The sequence below is a fragment of the Rosa chinensis genome, chromosome 4, assembly GCF_002994745.2.
Source record: "Rosa chinensis cultivar Old Blush chromosome 4, RchiOBHm-V2, whole genome shotgun sequence".
NCBI classification, from domain to species: domain Eukaryota; kingdom Viridiplantae; phylum Streptophyta; class Magnoliopsida; order Rosales; family Rosaceae; genus Rosa; species Rosa chinensis.
Window position 1 is genome coordinate 12,388,160 of NC_037091.1, and position 22,697 is coordinate 12,410,856.

The window sequence follows — 22,697 nt, forward strand, 5'->3', positions numbered from 1 at the left end:
TTGGGCGACCACCAAGCCTGCTGGTTGTCCCATGTATATGACTACAAAAATTGAAGGCTTTGAAATTATGCCTTAAGCAATGGAACAACACTGTATTTGGGAATGTTCATAGAAATCTGGAGTTGGCCTATGCTATGTTGACTGCTATTCTATGGGTAAAGCTATGGTATGTTAACATTTCTCATACATCAACTATTTTTACCACTTCAGGGACTCATGTTACCATTTTGAAGACTAATATTACTATTTTGAGGACTCATACGGTAAACTAAGAAAATTTATCACTTTAAGGACTCATGTTACCACTTTGAGGACTAATATTACTATTTTGAGAACTCATATGGTAACTAAGAAAATTTACCACTTTAAGGACTCATGTTACCACTTTGAGGACTCATTTTACCACTTTTAAGGCAATTGTATGCATGTCATACGTTAACACATTGTAGAATTTTCCGCTATCCAACAAGATATTGCTTCTAATGGTTCTACTAATATTAATTTTGAGGCTGAAGTTATTGCAAAGGCTGATGTTCTTGAGGCTGTTAAGCGTCAATAGGCTATTTGGAGGGAAAGAGCTCGTGTTAAATGGTTCACTGAGGGAGACAAGAGCTCTAATTTTTTCCATGCTTATGCCCACAATAAGGCAGTGCGATCTTCGATAAATTGCTTATAGGATGGGGAAAATCTTCTTACTGATCCGCAAGATTGCTAGTCATGCTATTAATAAAGTTCTATAAATCTTTATATGCTTCAGATGTTACTGTTGTTATTCCCACCTTGGTTTCTGAGGATAATAATTCAGTGTTGGTGTCTATTCCCACTTCATAAGAGATCCAGCATACTGTCATTTCTATGGACCCTTCTAGTGCTCCTGGTCTAGATGGTTTTCTTGGCTCTTTTTACCGAAGCTGTTGGGATATTGTTCGTAGTGATGTCATTGGATTTGTGCAATACTTTTTCCAACAAAATTGGTTATGCCCAAATGCGAATTCAAACTTCATTGTGCTCATTCCAAAGATGGAAGGGGCAAATGTGATATCTCATTTTAGGCCAATTAATTGCTTTGGCCAATTTTTCATTTAAGATGATTCCGAAGATTATGGCAGATCGGTTGGGTCCTATAGCTTCATGTATTATTTCAGCTCATCAGAGTGCTTTTCTTGAAGGTCGGAAAATTTCAGATTGCGTTGGTTTTGTTTCTAAGGGCTTCAATCTATTGGATAGGAAAATATTTGGAGGTAATGTGGGTATTAAAGTTGATATTGAATTGCCAAAGCATTTGATACTCTAAACTGGCAGTTTCTTTTTCAAGTATTAGAGAATTGGATTAATTTCAGTTTACCCCTTTGAGGTTTGGGGATGTCATCATGTCACCCCCTCTACTCTCAACTTTGAATTTTTACCCCCCAAGCTTTCCAATTTCAATCAGCAGTGTCCAATCTCTCAGATTCCGTCTAAGTTGGACGTTAACTCTGTCGATCTAACCCACTTTGAGGCTAAAATGGACATTTCAAGACAAAAAAAAAAACCTCTCTCTTTCACTTTCGAGAGTTCTCTCTCTCTCTCTCTCTCTCTCTCAGATCTGCAGCTCCAAAAATGGAAATCGAAACCCAAACGAAGCCAAAGGCACCACCCATGGCAGCACTAGCATACAGCTACAAATCATCTCTTATTCTATTCATTCACACATTTAGTGTTTTCTCAATAACCACAATCGAATTGAAACACTAACATTGTTGTGAAAGATAGGCCATTGTTGTGTTTCTCGAGGACTACCGGCACGTCCTCGCTAAGGAGGTCTTTGGGGCCGAATCGGTGGGGGATGAGGTGGCGGAAGGGGTTGAATTGGCCACACGATGTGTTGTTTTTGTCGCCGTCATCTTCTCCGACCTCGGTAGAGATGATGAGGATCTTGATCTCTTGGGTGCGGCGGATTTCTTGGAAGAATTGGCGGCAATGGCCGCAGGGGGCGGCGGAGAAAGCGACATATTTGAGGCGGGGCTCCGACTAGATCGAGAGATTAGTGATGAGGAACTACTCGGCGTGGACGAAGTAGTGGAGATGGAGGCTCGGGAACTCCAGGTTGACTTCGAAGAAGACCCAACCTGAGGACAAATACCCGAGGGCTCCACTGGGGAATTTGGAGATGGGGACCCGGGCGAGGGCCATGGAGGGCTCGACGAAGGACGGGAGGAGCTGGACGACAGTGAGGCCCTTCTGCTTGGCCATTGACTTGGCCTCTGAGGCTTCAATTACGAATCTGGGTCAATCCATTTTAGGGGAGAGGTGGTGTTTCCAGTCAACCTGGGTTTCGGGAGTGGGGGATTGGTTTTTGGGATCAGAGTGAGGATCCGAGAGATGAGGAGGAAGAGCAAAGTGAGGGAATGTGTGCAAGTTCGATTTTTGGAGTTGCAGATAGAGAGAGAGAGAGAGAGAGGGATTTGGAGAAGAGAGAGAAACCCTCGAAAGTGAAAGAGAGTTTTTGGTCTTAAAATGACCATTTTAGCCTTCAGAGTGGGTCAGATCGTCAGAGTTAACATCCAATTTGGACGGAATTTGAGAAATTAGACACTACTAACTGAAATTGGAAAGTATGGGGGGGTAAAAATTCAAAATTGAGAGTAGAGGGGGTGACATGATGGCACCCCCACACCTCAAGGGGATAAACTAAAATTAATCCTAGAGAATTTTGGGTTCTCCTCAAGGTTCAGAAGTTTAATTCAAACTATCTTAAATTCTGCTAAGCTGTCAGTCTTGATTAATGGGACGCCACAAGGCTTTTTGTCTTGTGATTTGGGGTATGATAAGGTGATCCTATCTCTTCTTTATGGTTTTGCATTGCAGAAGAAGCTCTAAGTTGAGGTATGTCTTTCCTTTTTGATGCTCGAAAGATTAAACCTATTTCTATGCCGAGGGGATGTTTGATTACTCATGTGCTCTACGCTGATTACCTTTTTATTTTCTGTCGAGGGGATATATCTTCTCTCAATCACTTGCAACTCTTTTTAGATGAGTATGGTGCTGCTTCAGGTCAACTAGTAAACAAAGATAAGAGTACTTTTTATACTAGCGATAACTATTCTCATCGGCGTAGTGTTATTGGGTTTCAAGTTAGGTACTACCCCACTTACTTATCTGGGTGTTCCTATATTCAAGGGCAAACTTCGACATACCCACCTTCAAGCAATAGTTGATAAGGCTAAAGCTCGTCTTGTCCGGTGGCAAGGCAAGTTGTTGTCCATGGCAAGTCGTGTTCAGTTGGTTCATGATGTATTTCAGAGTTTGCTTCTTCATAGTTTTTCAGTATACTTGTGGCCTTCATCTCTTTTGAAAAACTTGTCTAAATGTGCTCGAAACTTTATTTGGTATGGGAATTTTTTTTTTTTTTTAAAAAGAGAACGTCACAAATAGTACCCAACTTTAGACCATTAGACACATTGGTACCTCAAGTTCTAAATAAATCATTTTGGTACCCGAACTTATCACTTATGTTTAATATTCATACACACCCTGTCATAACGGTGTTAAACTCAAGACTTCTTGTGTGGGTAATTTTCATCCTTTCACCTTTTCCCCCCAAAAATCTCATAGCCTTCACCCCACTCCCTCCTAAAAGCACAACCATACATATATAATTCCCTCCAAAATATTGCCAAGTAGAGGAAAATAAACAAGCTTGTTTACAATCATATGTGTTTCATTGCGTTAAATGACAACCAAGTTCAAATAGATTAATAACCTAAATGGCTCTATAAGACATTTTCATTGTTTCAAAAGTACAACCATTTGTTACACAAAATATCCAACTAAGCAATATAACTTGCACATTCATTGTTTTCAAAGATAATAAAATGCCACAAAAAAAATGGTCATGAATCTCTGCTTGATCATCCCCAGATTTGTTTGTTTTGCTTCCAAGAGATATATGTTGCTTCTTTCCCAAATTCTAATTCGATATCAGATCATCACAATAACAAAGAGCTGCAACAAGAGACAATTTAATGAACATTATTGTCAAAGAACATATGGCAGTTAAAAGGAAATGTCCGGGTTCATGTCACTAACAAAGCTTTACCTAAAACTTCACAAAAAGTATAATTTTGCTTCAAGCATCATTACTTCCATGTCTTTTGGGTTCCTGGTTTTGCTCCATCTTCATTCTTTTTGCTTGTGCCAATGTTAGTTGCTCCTAGTTTGTTAAAGGGTTTAATGATTTTAATCCTATTTGCAAGTGTCTTCAACCTTCTTGCTTCACCAATTTTAGTGGTAGACTTGGCTGTAGATATTGAGACTAGCTTTACATGTACCTTCAACAACTTCGTAAAATAGCACCATGAACAATTAATAAACCAGCTAAAACAAAATTAATCAATTCACACTTTAAAAACTAAACAACCAAGTATAACAATTGTACCTAATTTGATTCAACCCAATTCCCATTTTGCATTTGCAGATTCTGCAAATTATCATCTCCAGCATTAAGCCACATGGAGGGAACTTAGACAATCAAAGATGGCAAAGGATCATTTGTAACATTTATCAAATTCCCATTTTGCATTTGCAGATTCTACAAATTATCATCTGCAGCATTAATAGTGGGGACTTGGACAGTCAAAGATGGCAAAGGATCAATTGGAACATTTATCACATTATCACTTCCCCTATTCACATTCAAATTTAAGTTCACATTGACATTCATCCCCAAGTTCTCAAGTGGGGCTCCAGTACGCTGACTAGGGATTTCAGATCTCACATTTGAGGTTTCCATATTGTCAGATGGAATTTCATCTCTCACATTTGGGTTTTGGGGCTGCATATAATTAAGTAGTGCTCAAAGTAATTAGCAATAACCTGCTGATGAGAAAGAAAAAAAAAGGTAATCTAATATAATTAAATAATTAGCAATAGCAAGCTGATATAATTAAGTAGTGCTCAAAGTAATCACATGATTACGTCTAGCACATGTCCTTTTGATTGACCTTTCAAACCACACCTTTCACATTTAATCTGTGAATAATAAGATTTAGGCAGCTTTGTGGTTTCAGGTTGCCGTGGCTCCTCACCTATACACAAGGTTTATACACATATAACTAAACATATTTAATTCATATAGACATAGAGTTTATACAACATATAAGTTAGTATGCTTTACCTAGTTGTTTGTTTCTCAACATTTTCGGCCTTCCGGTTAGTCTTCTAAACCTTGGAGGTGCAATTGGCCTGTTAATCAGCTCCCACTCATCGACCCCAGCTATAGGGTTGATCATTGGTTCATAAACCATCAAATACTTCTTTTATGTATAATGGTCAACAACAAAGTCATTAGCGGACCATCCCTTGGAGTAAATTGCTGTAATAGCATGTCCACAGGGAAGTCCACTCAAATCCCATCTTTTACATGTACATGCCATGTTGTCCAATTGCACAACATGTTGAGAAATAACACCTGAACTACAAGTAACACCTCTACCATGTATCTCAAACCTCATGTTATTAGACTCCAATGCTCTATATTCTTGGCTCCAATCTGCATTTTTTTTCAACAACTTCTCAACCCTTGGACCTACCTTCCAGCTCTATTTTGCCCCAAAATTACTTCTATTTGATAACCTCACTATTAAGGCAACTCTAATCTCCTCCAACAATCCCAAAATATCTTTCTTCCTTGCTGGAAGAATGCTTGTATTGAAGGACTTGCACAAATTATTAAGCAAAATTTCACATTTGAATTTTGTATTGAAATGAGAACGTGACCAATGTATTGCTGGCCTCTCACACAACCACTTCCAAGCTTGTTGTGAAGCTTTACTCAATTCTTCCATGCTTTTAACAAATTGTCTCATGGTAGTTGCTCTTGCTGCTGCCCAGAGAAGTTGTTTTAACTCTAAACCACCATGTCCATCTCCTTTGAAATTGTTATGCAAGTGTCATACGCAGTGCCTATGTTCCGCTTCTGGAAATTGTTCTTTGATAGCAAGCTCCAATCCTTTTTGCTTATCAAATATAAACACATATGAGTGACTATGATAAATTTCCAGATCAGCTTGAAGAAATTCCAAAAACCACTGCTAGCTATCCTTGCATTCCTTCTTGACAACTGCATAGGCAATAAGGTACCATCCGTTATTACCTTCAATGCCTACAATGACCAATAATTGACCCTTGTGAACCCCTTTTAGATGACAACCATCCAACCCTATCACCTTTCTACACCATACTTTCCATCCCACCTTAAGTGCTTCTATGCAAATGTAAATTCACTTGAATCTCTTAAAATCACCTTCCATCTCAATTTGTATCCAAATTGATGTTCCAAGGTTCTTCTTCTTTAGCTCATGAGCGTAGCTTTCTAATAGATTGTATTGATCTTTAAAACTACCTTGAGCTTGCGTGATTGCTCTTTTCTTGGCTCTATAACACATTTGGTAACCAACATTCATGCCAAAGTCTCTGCCAACAGTAGTTTGAATACCCTCTCTTGACCATTTCTCATCATTTGTGAAGCACTGTACTCAGAAGCAATGAAAGGGGCATGACAGTGATATACCTTACCTTTGAGTTCACTACACTTGTGCTCCATCCTCAAAGTCCTAATGTACATAGTTGGAGTGTTTTTATCAGGACTTGCTGCATATATCCAAAATGGACACCCAGGAGAAGTCTTGCAAATAACGTTGACCTTTTTCCTTGTGTTTTTACCAAAACGAAGCTCTTTTTTAGTCAATACAGCATGCTTCCGTATTGCATCCTTGAACACTACAGAATTGGGAAATGCCATTCCGAGTTCAAAACTTGGCCTCTTCATGTCAAACATCTTGTTGAACTCCTTCCATTTAGACCACCTCCTCTTTTCCTTAACTTTAAACCTCCCAACATCTTCACCATTCTCATCTAAATCACCATTTAAACTATGAAGGCCATCTGAGTTGTCTCCATCACCATCAAAAATATGACCAGAAAACTCCATCTCTTCCCATTCTTCAGGCTTGCTTAGATCACCATCCACGTTTGTTTGAAAAAGTACCTCATCATCTTCATCAAAAATTTCATAATCATTGTTGACTATAGCGTCATAGTCCAGATCTTTTGAGCTTGATGTACTATCATATTCATCATCATCATCATATAAGTTTTCTTGAGTTTAGGAGCACTCCCATTTGAATCATGTGTCATACCTCCTTTTCAGCTCTTTCTCAGGTCTGCCTTTCTTCTTCTTTGGAACTTCATTGTCTTCAACAACCATATTTTGCTTCCCTTTATCTTTAGGCCTTTGTTTGGCTGTTGGCCCATTTAGCTCCACTTGTTGCATACCAACAATTACATAATCCACATTTTCAGGCCCCAACCTTCTTTGTTGCAGCTCATCAACTTGAATTGGTCCATCCTGAACTACTGATTGCTGTATCATTACTTCTGGCCCATCTTCTAATTCATCAATGACATGGCCTATGTATAGTTGGTGGTCTATTTCGTCATCATAGCTATCTAACTCCCAAGGTGCAAACATCCTTCTTTCACCCAGACAGACAATAAATACTTCCAAAATCATGTTGCTCTTGGGAATGAATTGAAGCATGTCAATAGCATCCGCATTATTAGTAATTGGTAAATACCCAGTCCTTGGTTCACTATCGGGTATTTGATACCAATTTGTAATTGGACCCTGCATATAACTTAAATCATTGGCGCAGAAGTTAAAGCCATTGAATCCCAATTTGGATGGGTCAACCCTATCCACAAAAACAACATCACCACCTCTATACTGTCTATTTACACCACCTTGACTATAAAACCTCCCTTCATGATTTACTGCAAGACTAAATAGATCACCTGCAATTGTCAGCAAAATGAATGTTAAAATCCAAAAAATCACAATGTTCACCTAAGTTGCAATTTCATTCAAGGAAAAAACAAAGTTCAAAATATGTGTTAGATCCATCTTTTTGCAATGAATGTTTATATCCCCATTTTAATTCAATGCAAGCACTTCAACTACTTTTTCTTGCACATAAGAACCCAATTTTTAACTACTTTTTCTTGCACATAAGAACCTACTTTTTCTACCCCACCCGACACTTTAACTACTGTGATAATCTTGTTGGGTGAATTTAGCGCATAGCTCTAATTTGAACAGATTGAATTGTGAATGCCGTACCCAATATATATCTAAGCATTATTTATCAATTTCATAATGCCCACAAGGAATTAAAGTATGTATATCCGGACAAAAATTCTAGACAAAAACCTTGAAATAATTCAAACATTCTAGACCACCAACATTGAGAATAAACAATAAAATAGATAAAATCCTGAAATGAGACAAAACCCTAAAAGAGATGCTTTTGCATACCTCCATCCAATAATTCTCCATAGTTGGTCAATTTTACCTCTTATATTCACTTTCAACTCACTACAAAAAAAAAACATTTTGCAAGAAATTGTTTTCCTTGTAAAAGACTGAAAACTCGTTACAGAAACCCAAATACAAGGAATATTCCTTGCATTTGCAAAGAGGCCCTTGCAAAAGAGCAAATACAACAACCTAAAAATTCCTTGCATTTGAGTTCACAAATGCAAGGAATTGTTTATCTCAAATGTTGTTTATCTCAAATGCAAGGAATTTAACACATGAGGTTAAACTATGGTTAACTGAAATACAAGGACAATTCCTTGCATTTGCTCCTTTTTACCAATTAAAATGCTTTTCTGGAATACATTTAATATATTATTAATTTCTTATTCAATCTGACAAAAATCTTTTGAGGCTATGAGTAAATGAATCACTTTTATTATAAATCAGAGTAATAATTACATATGGAAAATTCCATAAAGATTTTAACTCAAAGTTTACATAATCTCACTCAAGATATCTTATTTACGTCAAAAACTTGGGAGATTATCACAAAACTTCTCATTAATTTACAACCATCATACAATTATTGCTGGAGTAGCTGCCCTCTTATTGATTACCTGCAAGGATGAGAAATTTGATCAATTTGAATGAACTAGTGAAACGATCTAACTACATGAGACTATCTGGTATTGACTAATATTAATCCAACAAGCACATACATAGCATCACCTGAGGTCAATTAACTTGTCCATCATGCAAATGATGAGCCCTAAAACTAACAAGCACAAAAAGAAGATTTTCAAAAGCTGATGATGAAGTCAACAACGTCAAAGCAAACTTAATATGTGATCCTTAAAGTGTTTAGTACAACTCATCGATGAAAGTACTCTTAATATGTCACTGACAGTAAAGAAAATCACAATCCAGCAAAGAAGCAAATATACCTCTGAGCCCTGAAACCAAATGGGAAAACAAGAAAACCTGCAAAAGAAAATCACAAACCAGTCAACCAAAGGTACTAATTAGATTCCATATCCTCCGCCTCAACCACAAATAAATAAAACAGGAATACAAAATAATGGACGTTAAGCAAGACACCAAACACCTAAGAAAGAAACAGCAAACATTAACTAAAAGCCCTAACTAAAAAGATTTAATTGTAGAAACCAGTTAAGCATAGAAAGATATATTCACTCACTAAGTTGATTGTTGCTGACTTGTCTGAGACAATAGTAATCGCTGTAATGCAAACATTTGAGCTGCAAGAGAAAACAAATGAATAGGAGGTTTGTGAGTGTGAGGCACAAGGCATTGGCAAACTCTATAACAACACCAAGAATGGCTATGGTCTACTTTGGGGCACCATCCCTACATGCATACAAGAAAGCTGCATACACCACATGTTTGGGGAAGTCTCGTCTTGATAATTTCTAGATTACAAATAATCCATCTACATGCTTGGACAATCTTGTAGATCGATCAATAGGATCAGTACGTTGATGACCATGTTCATATGAACATTAAGATTTTGATTGATTAATAGTTAGTCAATACTTAACAATCTTGTATACAGTTAAGTCTAGTAAGTGTAAAAGTTAACTGTATACAAGATTTTAAAGTATTGACTATCTATTAAGTGTAAAAGTTGTGTAAGCTTGACAATTACTACAAATGTCAATCACATACCAAATGCTAAAAGAAACTCTCCAGTTTAGCCAAATTTGCGGGAAACCAAAACCCCTACAACTAGCAATTATTTGCTAAACCTGCAACCATTGAATTCCATAACATAATCAAAATGAAGTATTGAACTTCAACCAAAATTAACCTCAAATTTATTCAAAATCCAAATTGCAGAAAACAACAAACTATCAATAAAAGAATTCGGATCCTAAGAAAAATAGTTATAATAAATACCTTTCCAAAATGAGGCAAAGCAGAGTAGCGAGGACGAACCAAAAATAAGAGTCATGCTCAGATTGCCTATTTGGAAACCAATATTTATTCCTGGGCATTTGGTAATCTATCATGGATCCAAAATTAACTCAAAACTCATAAAAATTGGTAATCTATAAGCCTTGACCCGAGTTCCTGCAATAACTAAAACAAAAAAAACCCAGCTCTCTAGCTAAAATCAACGTTACCAAACATTAAAAACATAGCGACACAACAAAGTAAAATCAACTCCTCAAAAGCATAGTAAAACCAAGCCACTATCAAAAGCTAACTAGTAAGCCCTAATAATCGCCGAATTAAGCTTCGCCCGTAGCTTGGCCTGCTCCATATCCTCCCCGTCGCCGCCTTCGTCGTCCTTAGGCTTGGTCTTCGGCCGGGACGGGCCTGCCGTCATCCAAAACGATGCGAATCTCCACAGCGCAACGCAAGTACTCGGTGAATTTCTGGGTAATAGCCTCCTTGATCTTAGGGTTCCCGTACTTGAGGTGTGTCTTGAAGTACTCAAGAGCATTCATGTACAAAGGAAAAGGCCTCTGCTAGTTTCCAGCATTGGAATTAGGAATCGCTGCGATCGAATTTGAAATTGAAATTAGAAAGGGGAAGATGAGGGTTCTAGAGTTTGAATAAGGGGAAATCGGGGATCGGAGGCTGATTGCTGGAGTGGAGAAACCCTAGATACTTGTTTGGTTGGGTATGAGAGCAATTGGAATCGAGACTGGAGAGAAGAGAGAGAATGGAGAGATGGAGAAAGACGGGGAGAGAAAGAGTGAGTGAGTGAAAAAAAAAAATTAGGATTAAAGAGCAAACCTTAGAGCGCCAAAAATCCCGCTCAACCAATGCAAGGAAATGAAAAACAAATACAAAGACTTAATGTTTTTATATTTTCACAAATAAAATGCAAGGAATTTATGAGTTCTTGGCATTATCTCCAAAATAAATGCAAGGACTTGTATAATTCTTGGTATTATCAAACCAAATGTGAGGAATTTTGACTCCTTGCGTATAAACCCGTTGCATATACCCAAATGTGTTGTAGTGACTCCAGACCTGGTATAGATTCTTCACTGCTACCTTTTTGTTTTGAGTCGTAGAGAAAGGACAAGAGCGACTGAGAGAGTGAGAGGTTTTCAACCTTTCAATCGCTAACATAACAGATAAGAAACTTGAGGAAAAGGTAAAAGGACAAAAATACCCACGCAAGAAGTCTTGAGTTTAACACCATTATGACAGGGTTTATGAATATTAGACATAAGTGATAAGTTCAGGTACCAAAATGATTTATTTAGAACTTGAGGTACCAATGTGTTGAATGATCTATAATTGGAGTACTCTTTGTGACTTAAAAAAAAAAAAAAAAAAAAACTTGTCACTGTTTCCTGGCGGTAGGTTTGTGTGCCGAAGAAGGAAGGTGGTTTGGCGCTACGTGATCTCAAGTCTCTTAACTGGACAGCTCTTATATCTCTTGGTTGGTCTACTCTCACATTGGTTCAATATGGAGCAAGTATGCATCTCAACGTTTTTCTATTTGCTGCAACATGAAATATCGATATTTTGGGTCCTCAGTATGGCATGGTTTAAAGGCAACTTTTCCTTTCATTTTTCACAACTCCAAGTGGCTTATTGGTGATGGAAATTCAGTGAATTTATGGATGGATAAGTGGTTGAATGCCCCTTTAATTGATAAGTTGCAGGCTACAAATTTTTCCAAACTTTTGAAAGTATGGTGGATGCTTTTACCACTAATCAGCAATGGACCTTGCCCAATGAGTTCTCAGTTTCTTTTCCTGTTTTGGTTGCGGAAATCCTTCACATTCCTCTTCCTATTGAACCTGAAAATGACTTATTAATTTGGGTGCCTTCAAGTTTAGTTTCTTTCTCTTTCTCTGATGGATACCATCTAGTTCGACAATTTTTTCCAGAGGATGGGTGAGTTTCTAAGGTTTAGAAATCTTTCATTTCACCATGATTATCTTTACTTACGTGGCGGCTTTTTAATGATAAATTACCTATTGATATGCAACTTCAAAAAACGGGGTGTACTAACATTTTCTGTTTGCCAGCTTTATACTTTTGGCTATGTTGAGGATTGTACTCACCTATTTGTCACTTGCTTGTTTGTACATGTTTGGCAATACTTGGCATGCTGTTTTGGGACTATCTTACCGACTAGTGGTACTATTGGTGAGTTATTTACCTCCATTGTCAGTAAGTATTTCTCTTCCAACTAAAAAACATATGGTTTGCTTGTAGTCTTTATGCTCTTATGTCTGTATGGTAAGCATGCAATAAGCTTCAATTTGAGGACAAGCACCCTTCACTCATGCAAATAGTTTGTTCTCTCAAGGCTTGGCTTCGTTTTGTTACTCCTAGGTCATTCAAATGGTTTGGTAGACTCTTAATTGTTGGTTGGGTTAGGAATTCAGTGACAGGACCATAAAATGTGACAAATATAATGTGCAATTCTTTACATTTTTCTTAGTTATTTCCTTTAAAAAGTCTGTTTTAACTTTGTTATCTTTTCTGGGTACTTCGTAAGCAATTCAAGAGAAATAAGAGCTTAAATGGAGCAATGAAGGCACCATAAAGTATAGAGGCTAAGGATGTAGTTTGATCAGTCCTTTGGCCGGAAACTACAAATGAAGTCCATGGAAATAGTTGTGCAAAACAGTTGCTGCAAAGCAGAAAAACTGCAGTTCAAAATCAACTTCTCGGGAATAGTTTTAGAGAGCTTTTCTTGCAACTTTCCAAGTGGACTCTTGTAGGGCAGAAAGGGCTGCCATTCCTTAGAGATATGATGTTTTACTATAATATGAGCCCAAAAGCTGCTCAGAAACGTCATCAAGGCTAAGATAGTATTATGTAACACAATGTGTCAATACATTAGATGCGCCATCTAATTAAATATTTTTATTGTTGATGAAATTACTCATATTTTTAGTACAGCTATTCTCTTAAATTATTGAGGACAATTCTTACGTTCACCCCTAGGATGAACTAGCATATTCACCCCATTGTCAGTTAACATACTTTTACTTAATAAATTTATAATCCAACCATTCATGTTGTATAACGTAATATAAAGATTAGCTCTATAAAAAATCAATCAAATTGAAGACCTTTTAGTTATTCATTTATATGAAATACATGGACGGTTCATCATAATAGTAGTAAGTATTGTTAGAACCATCCATTTGTTTGGTTCAATTAGATAATTAAACGATTTCTGATTTGATTGATTTTTTATAGAGATGATTTTTAAATGCTAATTTAAGATATAGACAGTTGGATTATAAATTTATTAAGTAAAAATATGTTAATCAACAATGGGGGTGAATATGTTCACCCCTAAGAATTGTTCAATTATTGATATATGAAAGCATGTGCCATCTCTACTTTATGAACTCCATAACACGAAGATAACTGGAAAGGCATTCATATTTAATGGCACTAAATCCAGCAGCATTTGCTAAGTCCATAAATTCGTGTTGGGTCCTTTCCTTCCCTCCTGGGGATAGTGTCATCATAAGCACATCAAAATCTGAGGTGATCTTCTCAGCTGGGCTAGTGTCTGGTTCAACCGAAACTAGTGCTTCCACAACTATTACTTTTCCATTATCTGGAATCGCTGTGTAACAATTTTTCAATAGCTTTATGCACTGCTCATCCATCCAGTCATGAAGTATGTTCTGCAAAATATCCAAAATATTAAGTGAGTAAGCCTACTAAGTAATAACCATTTGGGTATGCAGTTCTGCATGTTCTTGTTTGGCCAGGAGATAATAAAAAATAAATATATATATATATATATAGAAAAATGTTCTAAAGAGTATGTCCGCACTGTGGTTAAAGTGCGGACGTCGACGCTGCAGCTCTGCTTAGGCCTTTACGACGCGGCGCCGCTTGCCAGACGAACCAGTCTGCAGTCGGGTGGAGTCGCCGGCAACGAGGTTGCAGCGCTGCCGAGAACCTTGCAGTTGCAAGTGAGGTCGCTGCCCAGAATCCTTCAACTTCGATCTCCGACTTCGATCGCTGCCCAGAAGCGGTCTGGGATGCCTCCAGCCTCCGTCCGGCAAGCCCCGCGCTGCCGCCTGAAACGCTGCAGAAGCATTGACGTCCGCACTCCGCTCCAGAACCGGCCTGATATATATATATATATATATAACAGACAGAAATGTTCACTTGAGATTCAAAAATGCTAGCATACCTTCATAAAAATGGCATCCCCACTTGGAACATTTGAAAACATGTCTCCTCCTACATGTTGCACACCTGCATATAAGTTGCATTATGTCATTTATGTATGCATTCTGATCAACAAATTGTGTTTCTTAAATAAAATTAGGAAGGGTGGCAATTTATTTATATAATCCTAAAACTAAGTACCGATATCATACCAGGATAATGGGGAGCATGTTTTATAACATGGGGCAAGTCATAGTTGATTCCCTTAATATGAGGATATCTGGAAGTGATGAGGCCAAGAGCCACCCCTAGCCCTCCCCCAACATCAACAACCTGGGTAAGGTGCTCAAAACCCTGGTAGCTATCAAGAATCCTCCTCATAACCAAAGTGGTGAGGTTGACCATTCCCGAATTAAAAACTTGATTAAACCTAGGGTCCGAATCTGCATACTCAAAGAAGTGTTTGCCATGGACCCTATTAAACGGAATTCCTCCTTCAACAATTGCATCTTTCACTTGCGACCTATATATATTTGAACGTGTACAACAGATTTAGATCAGTTATGCATATATAAATAGGTATGCGTCTACTAGCTACTACTAAAAGCTTAAATTATGAATGGAGTAAACTGGGAAATGGAAACAAACCAACTGTTCATGACGACATTGGCTTGAATTGATGCCATGACGGGGCTTAAAGAAGCACCATCTTCACTAGTCACAAAATGCTTGGACACCGCGGTGAGGCTATAAAGCCTTTGGCCAGTGACCACAGAGCAACTGAGCACGGAGTGTGCGGTGAGTAGCCTGAGGATGCGGTCCAATGTAACCGGCGCGTGGGGGTTCTTGGTGCCAATCTTGGCTGCTATGTCTAATGCAGAGAGCTTGGCATCTGTACCCGCTTTGGCGATGACATCAAAAAGGCCCAAGTCAATTGCCAACTGCATTGACATGGGCAGCACAGAAGAGAGCATTAGCTGAACAGCATGATAAAAGCTGCTTTCTTCTTCTTTTCTTTTAGCATCAACATGAATGCTAGGGCACCCGAATATTTCTATTTCCAGTGGAGAGGCCATTACGGTTTTGTTTGTATTTTTAGTATGTGAGCCTATATTTGTATATATATTGACCAAGTGATCGATTAATATCATTGCAAGGACATTATTACGCATCAAATAATATAATTAACATGATTTCTGGTAATTATGTCGACAACCCCGTCACATATCCAGCGGAACTCTTGCACTGGTGCACCACTACAATTATGAGTATTGACCACCCCGGATTTGCCACGATCTAATTTTTGTTTGTTTTTTTTTTTTTTTTGGCAAAAGGGATATATTGTGCAAAACAGAAGCAACACAAAAAAGAAAAGCAACGAAGCAGAGCAACTCTCTGCGCCGCCAAACAAGAAATTGAGGAGGATGAGCAACGTAATCAGATAAGACACTTCCTCCGTAAGCCACGATCTAAAATTTGGTGGGGATGTTTACAGATTTCTTCAGATTGGGGTTGCATCGCATTTTGTTTTTAACGTAAGGTTCCACATTTTGTCTGTGACGTAAGGTCCCACTAGCACTTGCCACACGACATTTTCATCCACTTGGTATACCACCGTACCCAACTTCCCCAACGTGTCTGGTGAGAAAACGGTGATTTGTGGTGTTGGTGCTTCCAATTAGTTGTATTTTAGGCAAAGTTTTAAGTTTACCTGAAGCTACCAAAATTTTTGTCGAAGTTTCCGTAAATTTAAAGTACCGAAACTAAATTTATATGCTATATCATTTCCGCTAAGAGTTTTCCGAAATTTTCTGAAATTTTCCGTACATTTCCACGAAATTCTTAATTTCTAAAATATCTATATACAAAAAATATATTAAAAAATTCACACCGAAATTTTGTCCGAAATTTCTCTAAAATTTGTATGAAATTCGTTTGTCACTGACAAAATATGAAATTTTGATTTTGATTTTTTTTTTTTCCAATCAAGTTGAAATTGGATACAACAAATGAAGAAAACCCTCTTTGTTTTATCTGCTACCAAAGTACTCATGCTCCAAGTCTCCAACCACATCATGATTCTATTTGCAATCGTAAGGTAAATTATGAAAATAACAAGGAGAGTGGCAAATCAGGGCACTACAACCAATATAGTAGTGATGATCATACTACTTATCCTGGTGCAAATCATGAATACAATTCTAGAGCTAGGGATGCACAAGGAAGATGCGATAGCCATTTGTCTCTAAATGAGTTTGAATCACTTTCTTCAAGTCTTGACTCAATGGACATAGGAACTCAATATAGTGATAACTCTAACCTATTCCATTCTCATTATCCTCATCATGAAATGAGTTTTACCTCAGAAAGTATTTACGGAATTGGATCAAGCTCACAAGGTGGAAGCACATAAGGCCTTTTTTATCATTCTTCGTCTCAAATGTCGTATGCTTCATACAATGAAACACCATATTAGGTAATTCCACAATATCCAATATATGGATCGCATGTGGGAAGAGATCAACACACAAACATTACCCATGTGATGAAGTACCAAAATCATTTCCAAAATTCATGTACTTCGGAGCAGTATGCCAGTATTGTATGATACTAAATGGGAGCAGTTCAACCACATGAATCAAACCACATCGTAGTTGCTCTTATTACTAATAATTTATATTTCTTTTGTTGTACTTGTTCATTTTCATTCACAGGGTTTTGGTATTACGTTCCCCCCCCCCCCTTTCCCCTCGGTTGTATTTTTATAATTATTAGTGAAAAAGGCGTGATGGCCAAGCCTCCCACTAGGTTCCAGCCATAAAAAAAAATTAAAAAATAATAATAAAAAAAAAAGTAAATCACATTCACATTGTCAATATACAGAACATTTACCTTTTCAAAAAAAATATACATAACATTTATAATTACATATAGATAAAAACACTAGTTTAGCAACTTACTACAATTTTAGTTAATTACTCGACTATATTAAATATCACAATTCTATTATTTATGTATAATTTTAGAGAGGTTATATTGTAAATAGATTTATTATAGGTTAGTTTAGTCTATATAAAAGTTTCATTCAAAAATATCATTTTATAAAGGGTGGTGCTATTAACACACCATTTTTCTCTATTCACACACCCCCTCTATTTTTCTATTACTTTAATTCAATTTTCTTTTAAAAATTACCCTAACTACCCTTCCTCATAATTATGTTTCGTTTTCTTTTTTCTATTTGACAAGTCAATCATCCTCAAATCCTAAACCCTTATTTTCCCGCAGACACGGAGGACTTCAAAACTCTTTTCGATTCCCTCTTTTCTTTTTCATTAAAAATTTATCTACCATAGTCATTCTATCTCTTTAATATGATGCTTTGAAGTTTAATCATGATAGAACAAGAAACTTTACACCCATTTTTTGAGAAAAAATTTACATTTGATTTGCAATGGAGACATGGGGGAAAAAAATGAGTTCAATGATCATTCGAGCCCCCTTGAATCCATTATTCTTGGTAAGATTCTATCTGAAATTATTTAGAGTATTTGCATTCATTGAGCAACTATAGAACTTTACAATGGCCTAATAATGATGGCCTTATGATTATAAACAGCCTAAACTTATTATTTTTCCTTCATTTATAGGTAAAATTGATGGCCTTATGATTTATTGTAATGATGTTTGATTCATGATTAAATTGCCAAATAGAAAAAAAATAAAAAATAAAAAAAAACCGATTTACAAGGGATGGTAGTTAGAGTAATTTATAAAAAAAATATTGAATTAAAGTAATAGAAAATTAAAAGGGGTGTGTGAATAGAGAAAAAAGATATGTGAATAGCACCACCCTTTATAAATGCAATTAGAGTATTTATATTAGGACCTCCAAATCTGCTCACCTCAACTCCATTATGAATTATTAAATGACATATATAACCTACAAGGCCTGCTCATCTAAGGGACAGTTTTTAAGGGACCGTGAGTGACAAATGAATCTGATGGCTGAAAATAAATACACAGTTTTAAGTTGTTATAATTTCTGCTTTTATATTTATTAATACATGTGGTTGAGATGCATTTATCTCTTACATTTCCTTAAAACTGTCTCTTAGGTGAGCAAAGCCTTTATAACCTACTATAAAATGACTACTAAGTACAATAATTATACCAAAAAAAATTTACTTTGATTTTTTCTAGACTTTCCAATTCAATAATATTATATTACATTCTTTATTATTTTCATACTCATTTAATCATTTATATATATTTAATAAGAATTAACACTATGATTAAGATCATGTGACTTAAAAATGTATGATACACATGATGAACGCATGTTGGTGAGGGAAAATAAAATAACCTAAATCTAAGTCTATCCATTATATAATATATATATATATATATATATATATATATATATTTGAAACGAATGTTCATTGCATTAGATGACTAGCCAAAAAGTAAGAGTCTAACATACACTTAAAGACAAAAAAAATGGTGGGGTAACTACCATGCTCCTATCTAAGTAATGTAAACTCATTACAAGTTGATTTTGAGCCCACTTTGGAAGCGAACCCATAAACAAAGAACAACTCCATGTTTTCTAGGGTAACATCATTGACTAGCATCCCCGTTAGCCAGGCGCGCAATTGCTGTACCAACAGAGAGCCACTTCCAATTCAAATAAATAGGAGTCAGTTCCTCATCCATAAGCCGCTTCCTCCAGTCCAAATCAAGATAATTACTAATTCCAAAGAAACATGATCTGAATTAGTACTGGCACTTTAAATGTGATACCCCGGAAATTCGTAATTATTTTCCGAGGATTTTTCGGAATTAATTTTATGTTTATTGAACGGTTTCGTGGCTCGTGGACGGAGCGGAAGTGTTTCGGATTAATTTTCATTCGGAAAATATGACTTTAGGGGTGGCGCAAAGGTTGACTTTTGATACGTTGAGATTCTCTGAAAACTTCCTCACGAAAGTTGTAGAGCGCGTCGATACGAGTTCGTGGACATGTGGAACGCGTCAATCGGAGTTCGTATGGGGAAGTTATGGCCATTGGAAGAAGTTTCTATTTTGGTATAAATAAGGAATTTCCGAAAATATTTTCATAATTCCTCATTTCCTTTTTCGGAAAGTCACTTTCTCTCCGTTCTCTTTCCTCCGCGCAACCCAGACCCGACAGAAACCCGCTGACCCAACCCGAATTTTCCAGCCGTTCCTGATGTCAACCAGCGACGAAACCAACGCAGACGTGATCGCCACCTTCTCGCCGTCCTCCCTCTGGTGCTTGACAGCAACGGAGACCATCAGAAAGTGAGATCAGAGGAGCTACAGTTGACGTAGTCGGATCCTGTCGGGTTTTCTCAGTTTGCGGTGACTCCTTGGCCGATCGTTCTCAGTTTCGGAATCTCCTCCTCCTTCTGATCATCCTCATACCCACCTTGAAGGACGATTTTGCGTGTGGAGTGGAAGATCAAGGGTTGAAGATCAGCGGTGCACAGTGAATCTGAAGCTTGATCAGACGGCAGCGATTGGTCGATCTTGTAAGCTTGATCTAGGGCGATCTAGGGCTAACCATACTTAGCTCCAGGTATGAAAGTTGCTCTACTCTTCATGATGAACACTTTTGGTTAGCTTGATTGTTGTGGTTTTGAGTTTTGGCCGGTGGTGGTTATGGTGGTTGCACCGCCGATTGTGGCGGCGTTTTGGCGACCTTCCGGCCATGTAAGGGATAGTTTCTGGTATTATATATCTTTTATTCGTCGATACGAGCGTTTTGATATATAATAAATAATTTTTGGAGATCGAATGAATATGTTATGATTTTTACAGTTTCGGACTGTTTGATGATTCGATCCGTGTGGATTTGAGCATCCGATCGACTTGTGATTTTGACATATCGATCGTATAAGTATTCCGGAGACATTGGGTGGTCTCGGATGTGGTTTCACCTCATTTTGTGTCACCTTGGCAATTTTGGTTCAATTTAGGGTTTCAAATGTTATTCCTTGTGATTCGTTGACTGAATCAGAGCTGTAATTCCTTAGGTACGTGACGTAGTACTCCTTGGACTGCTATTTTGTGGATTGGCTGCCTTGTTCTGTATTGAAGACGCAGCGGGAGTTTCGAGGTGAGTAATCTCACGAAGTTCATTCACGAACGGGCTTACCTTTATCGTTTTGAGAGTAATTGATTTAACTGCAAACTATAGTTGGTATTAGTACGCATTCCTGAGCGGATGGCTATGTATATATATATTTACGTGAAATTTATATGTTTTGGTGGTTTGTGGATTTATGAAAACAATATGCATGAAATGATGCTTTTTATTATTTTGGGTTGTGGCTTTTGGAAGACAAATGATTGTGGAAATGTTGATTTCGATTTATTTTGAAAAGCGTTGAGATTTGAGAAAAGCCTTGAGATTTGGGTATGAAAACAATACGCATGAATTGATGCTTTTTATTGTTTTGTGTTATGGCTTTTCAGAAAATAATGATTATGGAAATGTTGATTTCGATTATTTTCAAAAGCGTTGAGATTTGTGTAACATTTTGAGTCCAGTGCGACTCCTTTAATGTTTTGCTCCAAGGGATTTTGCGGCCAGAGGACTGAAGGTCTATGACCTTGGGCAGAATATCAGGTAATCACGTCTTTGGCCGGATGAGTGGTTACATTTTCAGTTAGAGCTCTAATCTGTCTGCCATATAGATAATTCATGGGGTAACGGGAATTGGTTATTGATAACTCATGACATTACGTATTTTTAGGGAACAAGGTGTGAGTTGCTTCCTTATTAATGGTTTTTAAGGGGACAAGATGCAAGGTGTTTTCCTTATTAACGTTTTGATAGAAATCAAGGTGTGAGTTGCTTTTTATAGTACGATTATGGTACATTTGATAGAATTCAAGGTGTGAGTTGTTTTCTATGTTTTACTGATAGAAATCAAGGAGTGAGTTGTTTTCTATGTTATATTGATAGAATTCAAGTGTGCGTTGTTTTCTATGGTACGATTTTGGTACAATTGAAAGGAAACAAGGTGTGAGTTGCTTTCTTTTATTTCAATTTGAAAGGAAATTAAAATGTGAGTTATCCTCCTTTATTTCGTGTTTTAAGAAATCAAAGCGTGAGTTGTTTTCCTTATTTCTGGTGTGAGTTGTGTTAATTGTTTTGAGTTACTCATACGGGCTTGTAAAAGCTTACCGGATTTGTTGTGTGACAACCCGGTACACTATTCAAACGGTGTAGGGGTTAATCCTGTAGGTTAGGATAATCGGGGCTGAAGCTGAGGTAGCGCCTTTGCAGCTCTACAGTAGGAAGCCTTTTTTGTAACTTTACTGTTGATAAGGACTTCCGTTGTGTAGTTAACTCTTAGGAACATTTACGTTTTATTTTGTTGTGGACAATTTAATTCGTAAGCATTGTAATATATGACTCTGTGGAGCGGGTCAATATTGACATAGTGGGTTCAGGGCATCAATATGTACTTGGGTTAAAAGGAAAAAAAAAAGTTTCTAGGTGTTTTGTATTGATGGCTGAACGTTCACGCATATATAATTATGGGATTGTATATCGATTTTTATTCGTGTTAAAAATCAGGGGCGTGACATTAAAAAACCTTAAGCCCATAATGTGGGCCTAGGTTTATAGCCCAGCAACCCAAGTTTGAGCCTAAACCCAAAAGCCCAATCCTAAACCTGAGCAGCCAAGACAGCAGCCCTAGCCGTCCAACCCTCCGGTGGCCGACCGTGATGGAGCGTAGCCATGGTGACCTCAAGCCGCAAATCAAGCAAAGTCTCTGAGCACCTACACATCCGGATTCACCGACGAGGAACAATATCAACCAACGCCCTACACCTCTAAGTTAGAATCAGGAGAATAGACGGACCCCTGCACTCAATACCGGAATCTGACCTCGCACAAACCCGAAGGCACACTGTGATCGCGTCGACCTTTCCAATCCACTGGTCTTCCTCCACCACCGAAAGACCCGCGTCCAAGCACTGTGATCCAGAATCCGACCTACCGTCCAACACAGCCCGCCCCGAAGTCGTCTCCACCCGAGACAAGAAGCCCTGTCGCCGCTACACTAGCATGCAACCTTACGATCCTCGGCCGCCACTCTCTGCTAAACCCTAGGGTTTCTCTTATTGTAGAGGAAAAAAAAAATAGTCAATCCATTATATTTGC

The 22,697-nt window shown here is 37.6% G+C and overlaps 1 protein-coding gene across 3 annotated transcripts; it reads right to left on the reverse strand.

The window, feature by feature from the left end:
• Nucleotides 1–13,592: 13,592 nt before the first annotated feature.
• On the reverse strand, nt 13,593–15,719 carry LOC112199890 (anthranilate N-methyltransferase). 3 transcript variants are annotated; one of them, XM_024340867.2, is made up of 4 exons: nt 15,143–15,715; nt 14,707–15,017; nt 14,517–14,581; nt 13,593–13,998 (listed from the first exon to the last, which is right to left on the reverse strand). In XM_024340867.2, the coding sequence occupies exons 1-4, from the start codon at nt 15,664–15,666 to the stop codon at nt 13,702–13,704; spliced, it is 1,197 nt and encodes a 398-aa protein (XP_024196635.2). In that variant the 5' UTR covers nt 15,667–15,715; the 3' UTR covers nt 13,593–13,701. The 3 variants fall into 3 exon arrangements, with proteins under 3 accessions (XP_024196635.2, XP_024196636.1, XP_024196637.2); XM_024340868.2 differs by lacking the exon at nt 13,593–13,998 and adding an exon at nt 14,144–14,400 and having other exon boundaries at nt 15,143–15,719; XM_024340869.2 differs by lacking the exon at nt 13,593–13,998 and adding an exon at nt 14,218–14,408 and having other exon boundaries at nt 15,143–15,714.
• Nucleotides 15,720–22,697: the final 6,978 nt, after the last annotated feature.

Excerpts from the sequence above, each read along its gene's own strand:
- LOC112199890 (XM_024340867.2), bottom strand. The coding sequence starts at position 15,666 with ATGCGTAATAATGTCCTTGCAATGATATTAATCGATCACTTGGTCAAT. Across the intron at positions 14,582-14,706 it reads ACATGCTCCCCATTATCCTG|GTGTGCAACATGTAGGAGGA; the intron begins GTATGATATCGG and ends ACTTATATGCAG. Across the intron at positions 13,999-14,516 it reads GGGATGCCATTTTTATGAAG|AACATACTTCATGACTGGAT; the intron begins GTATGCTAGCAT and ends GATATTTTGCAG.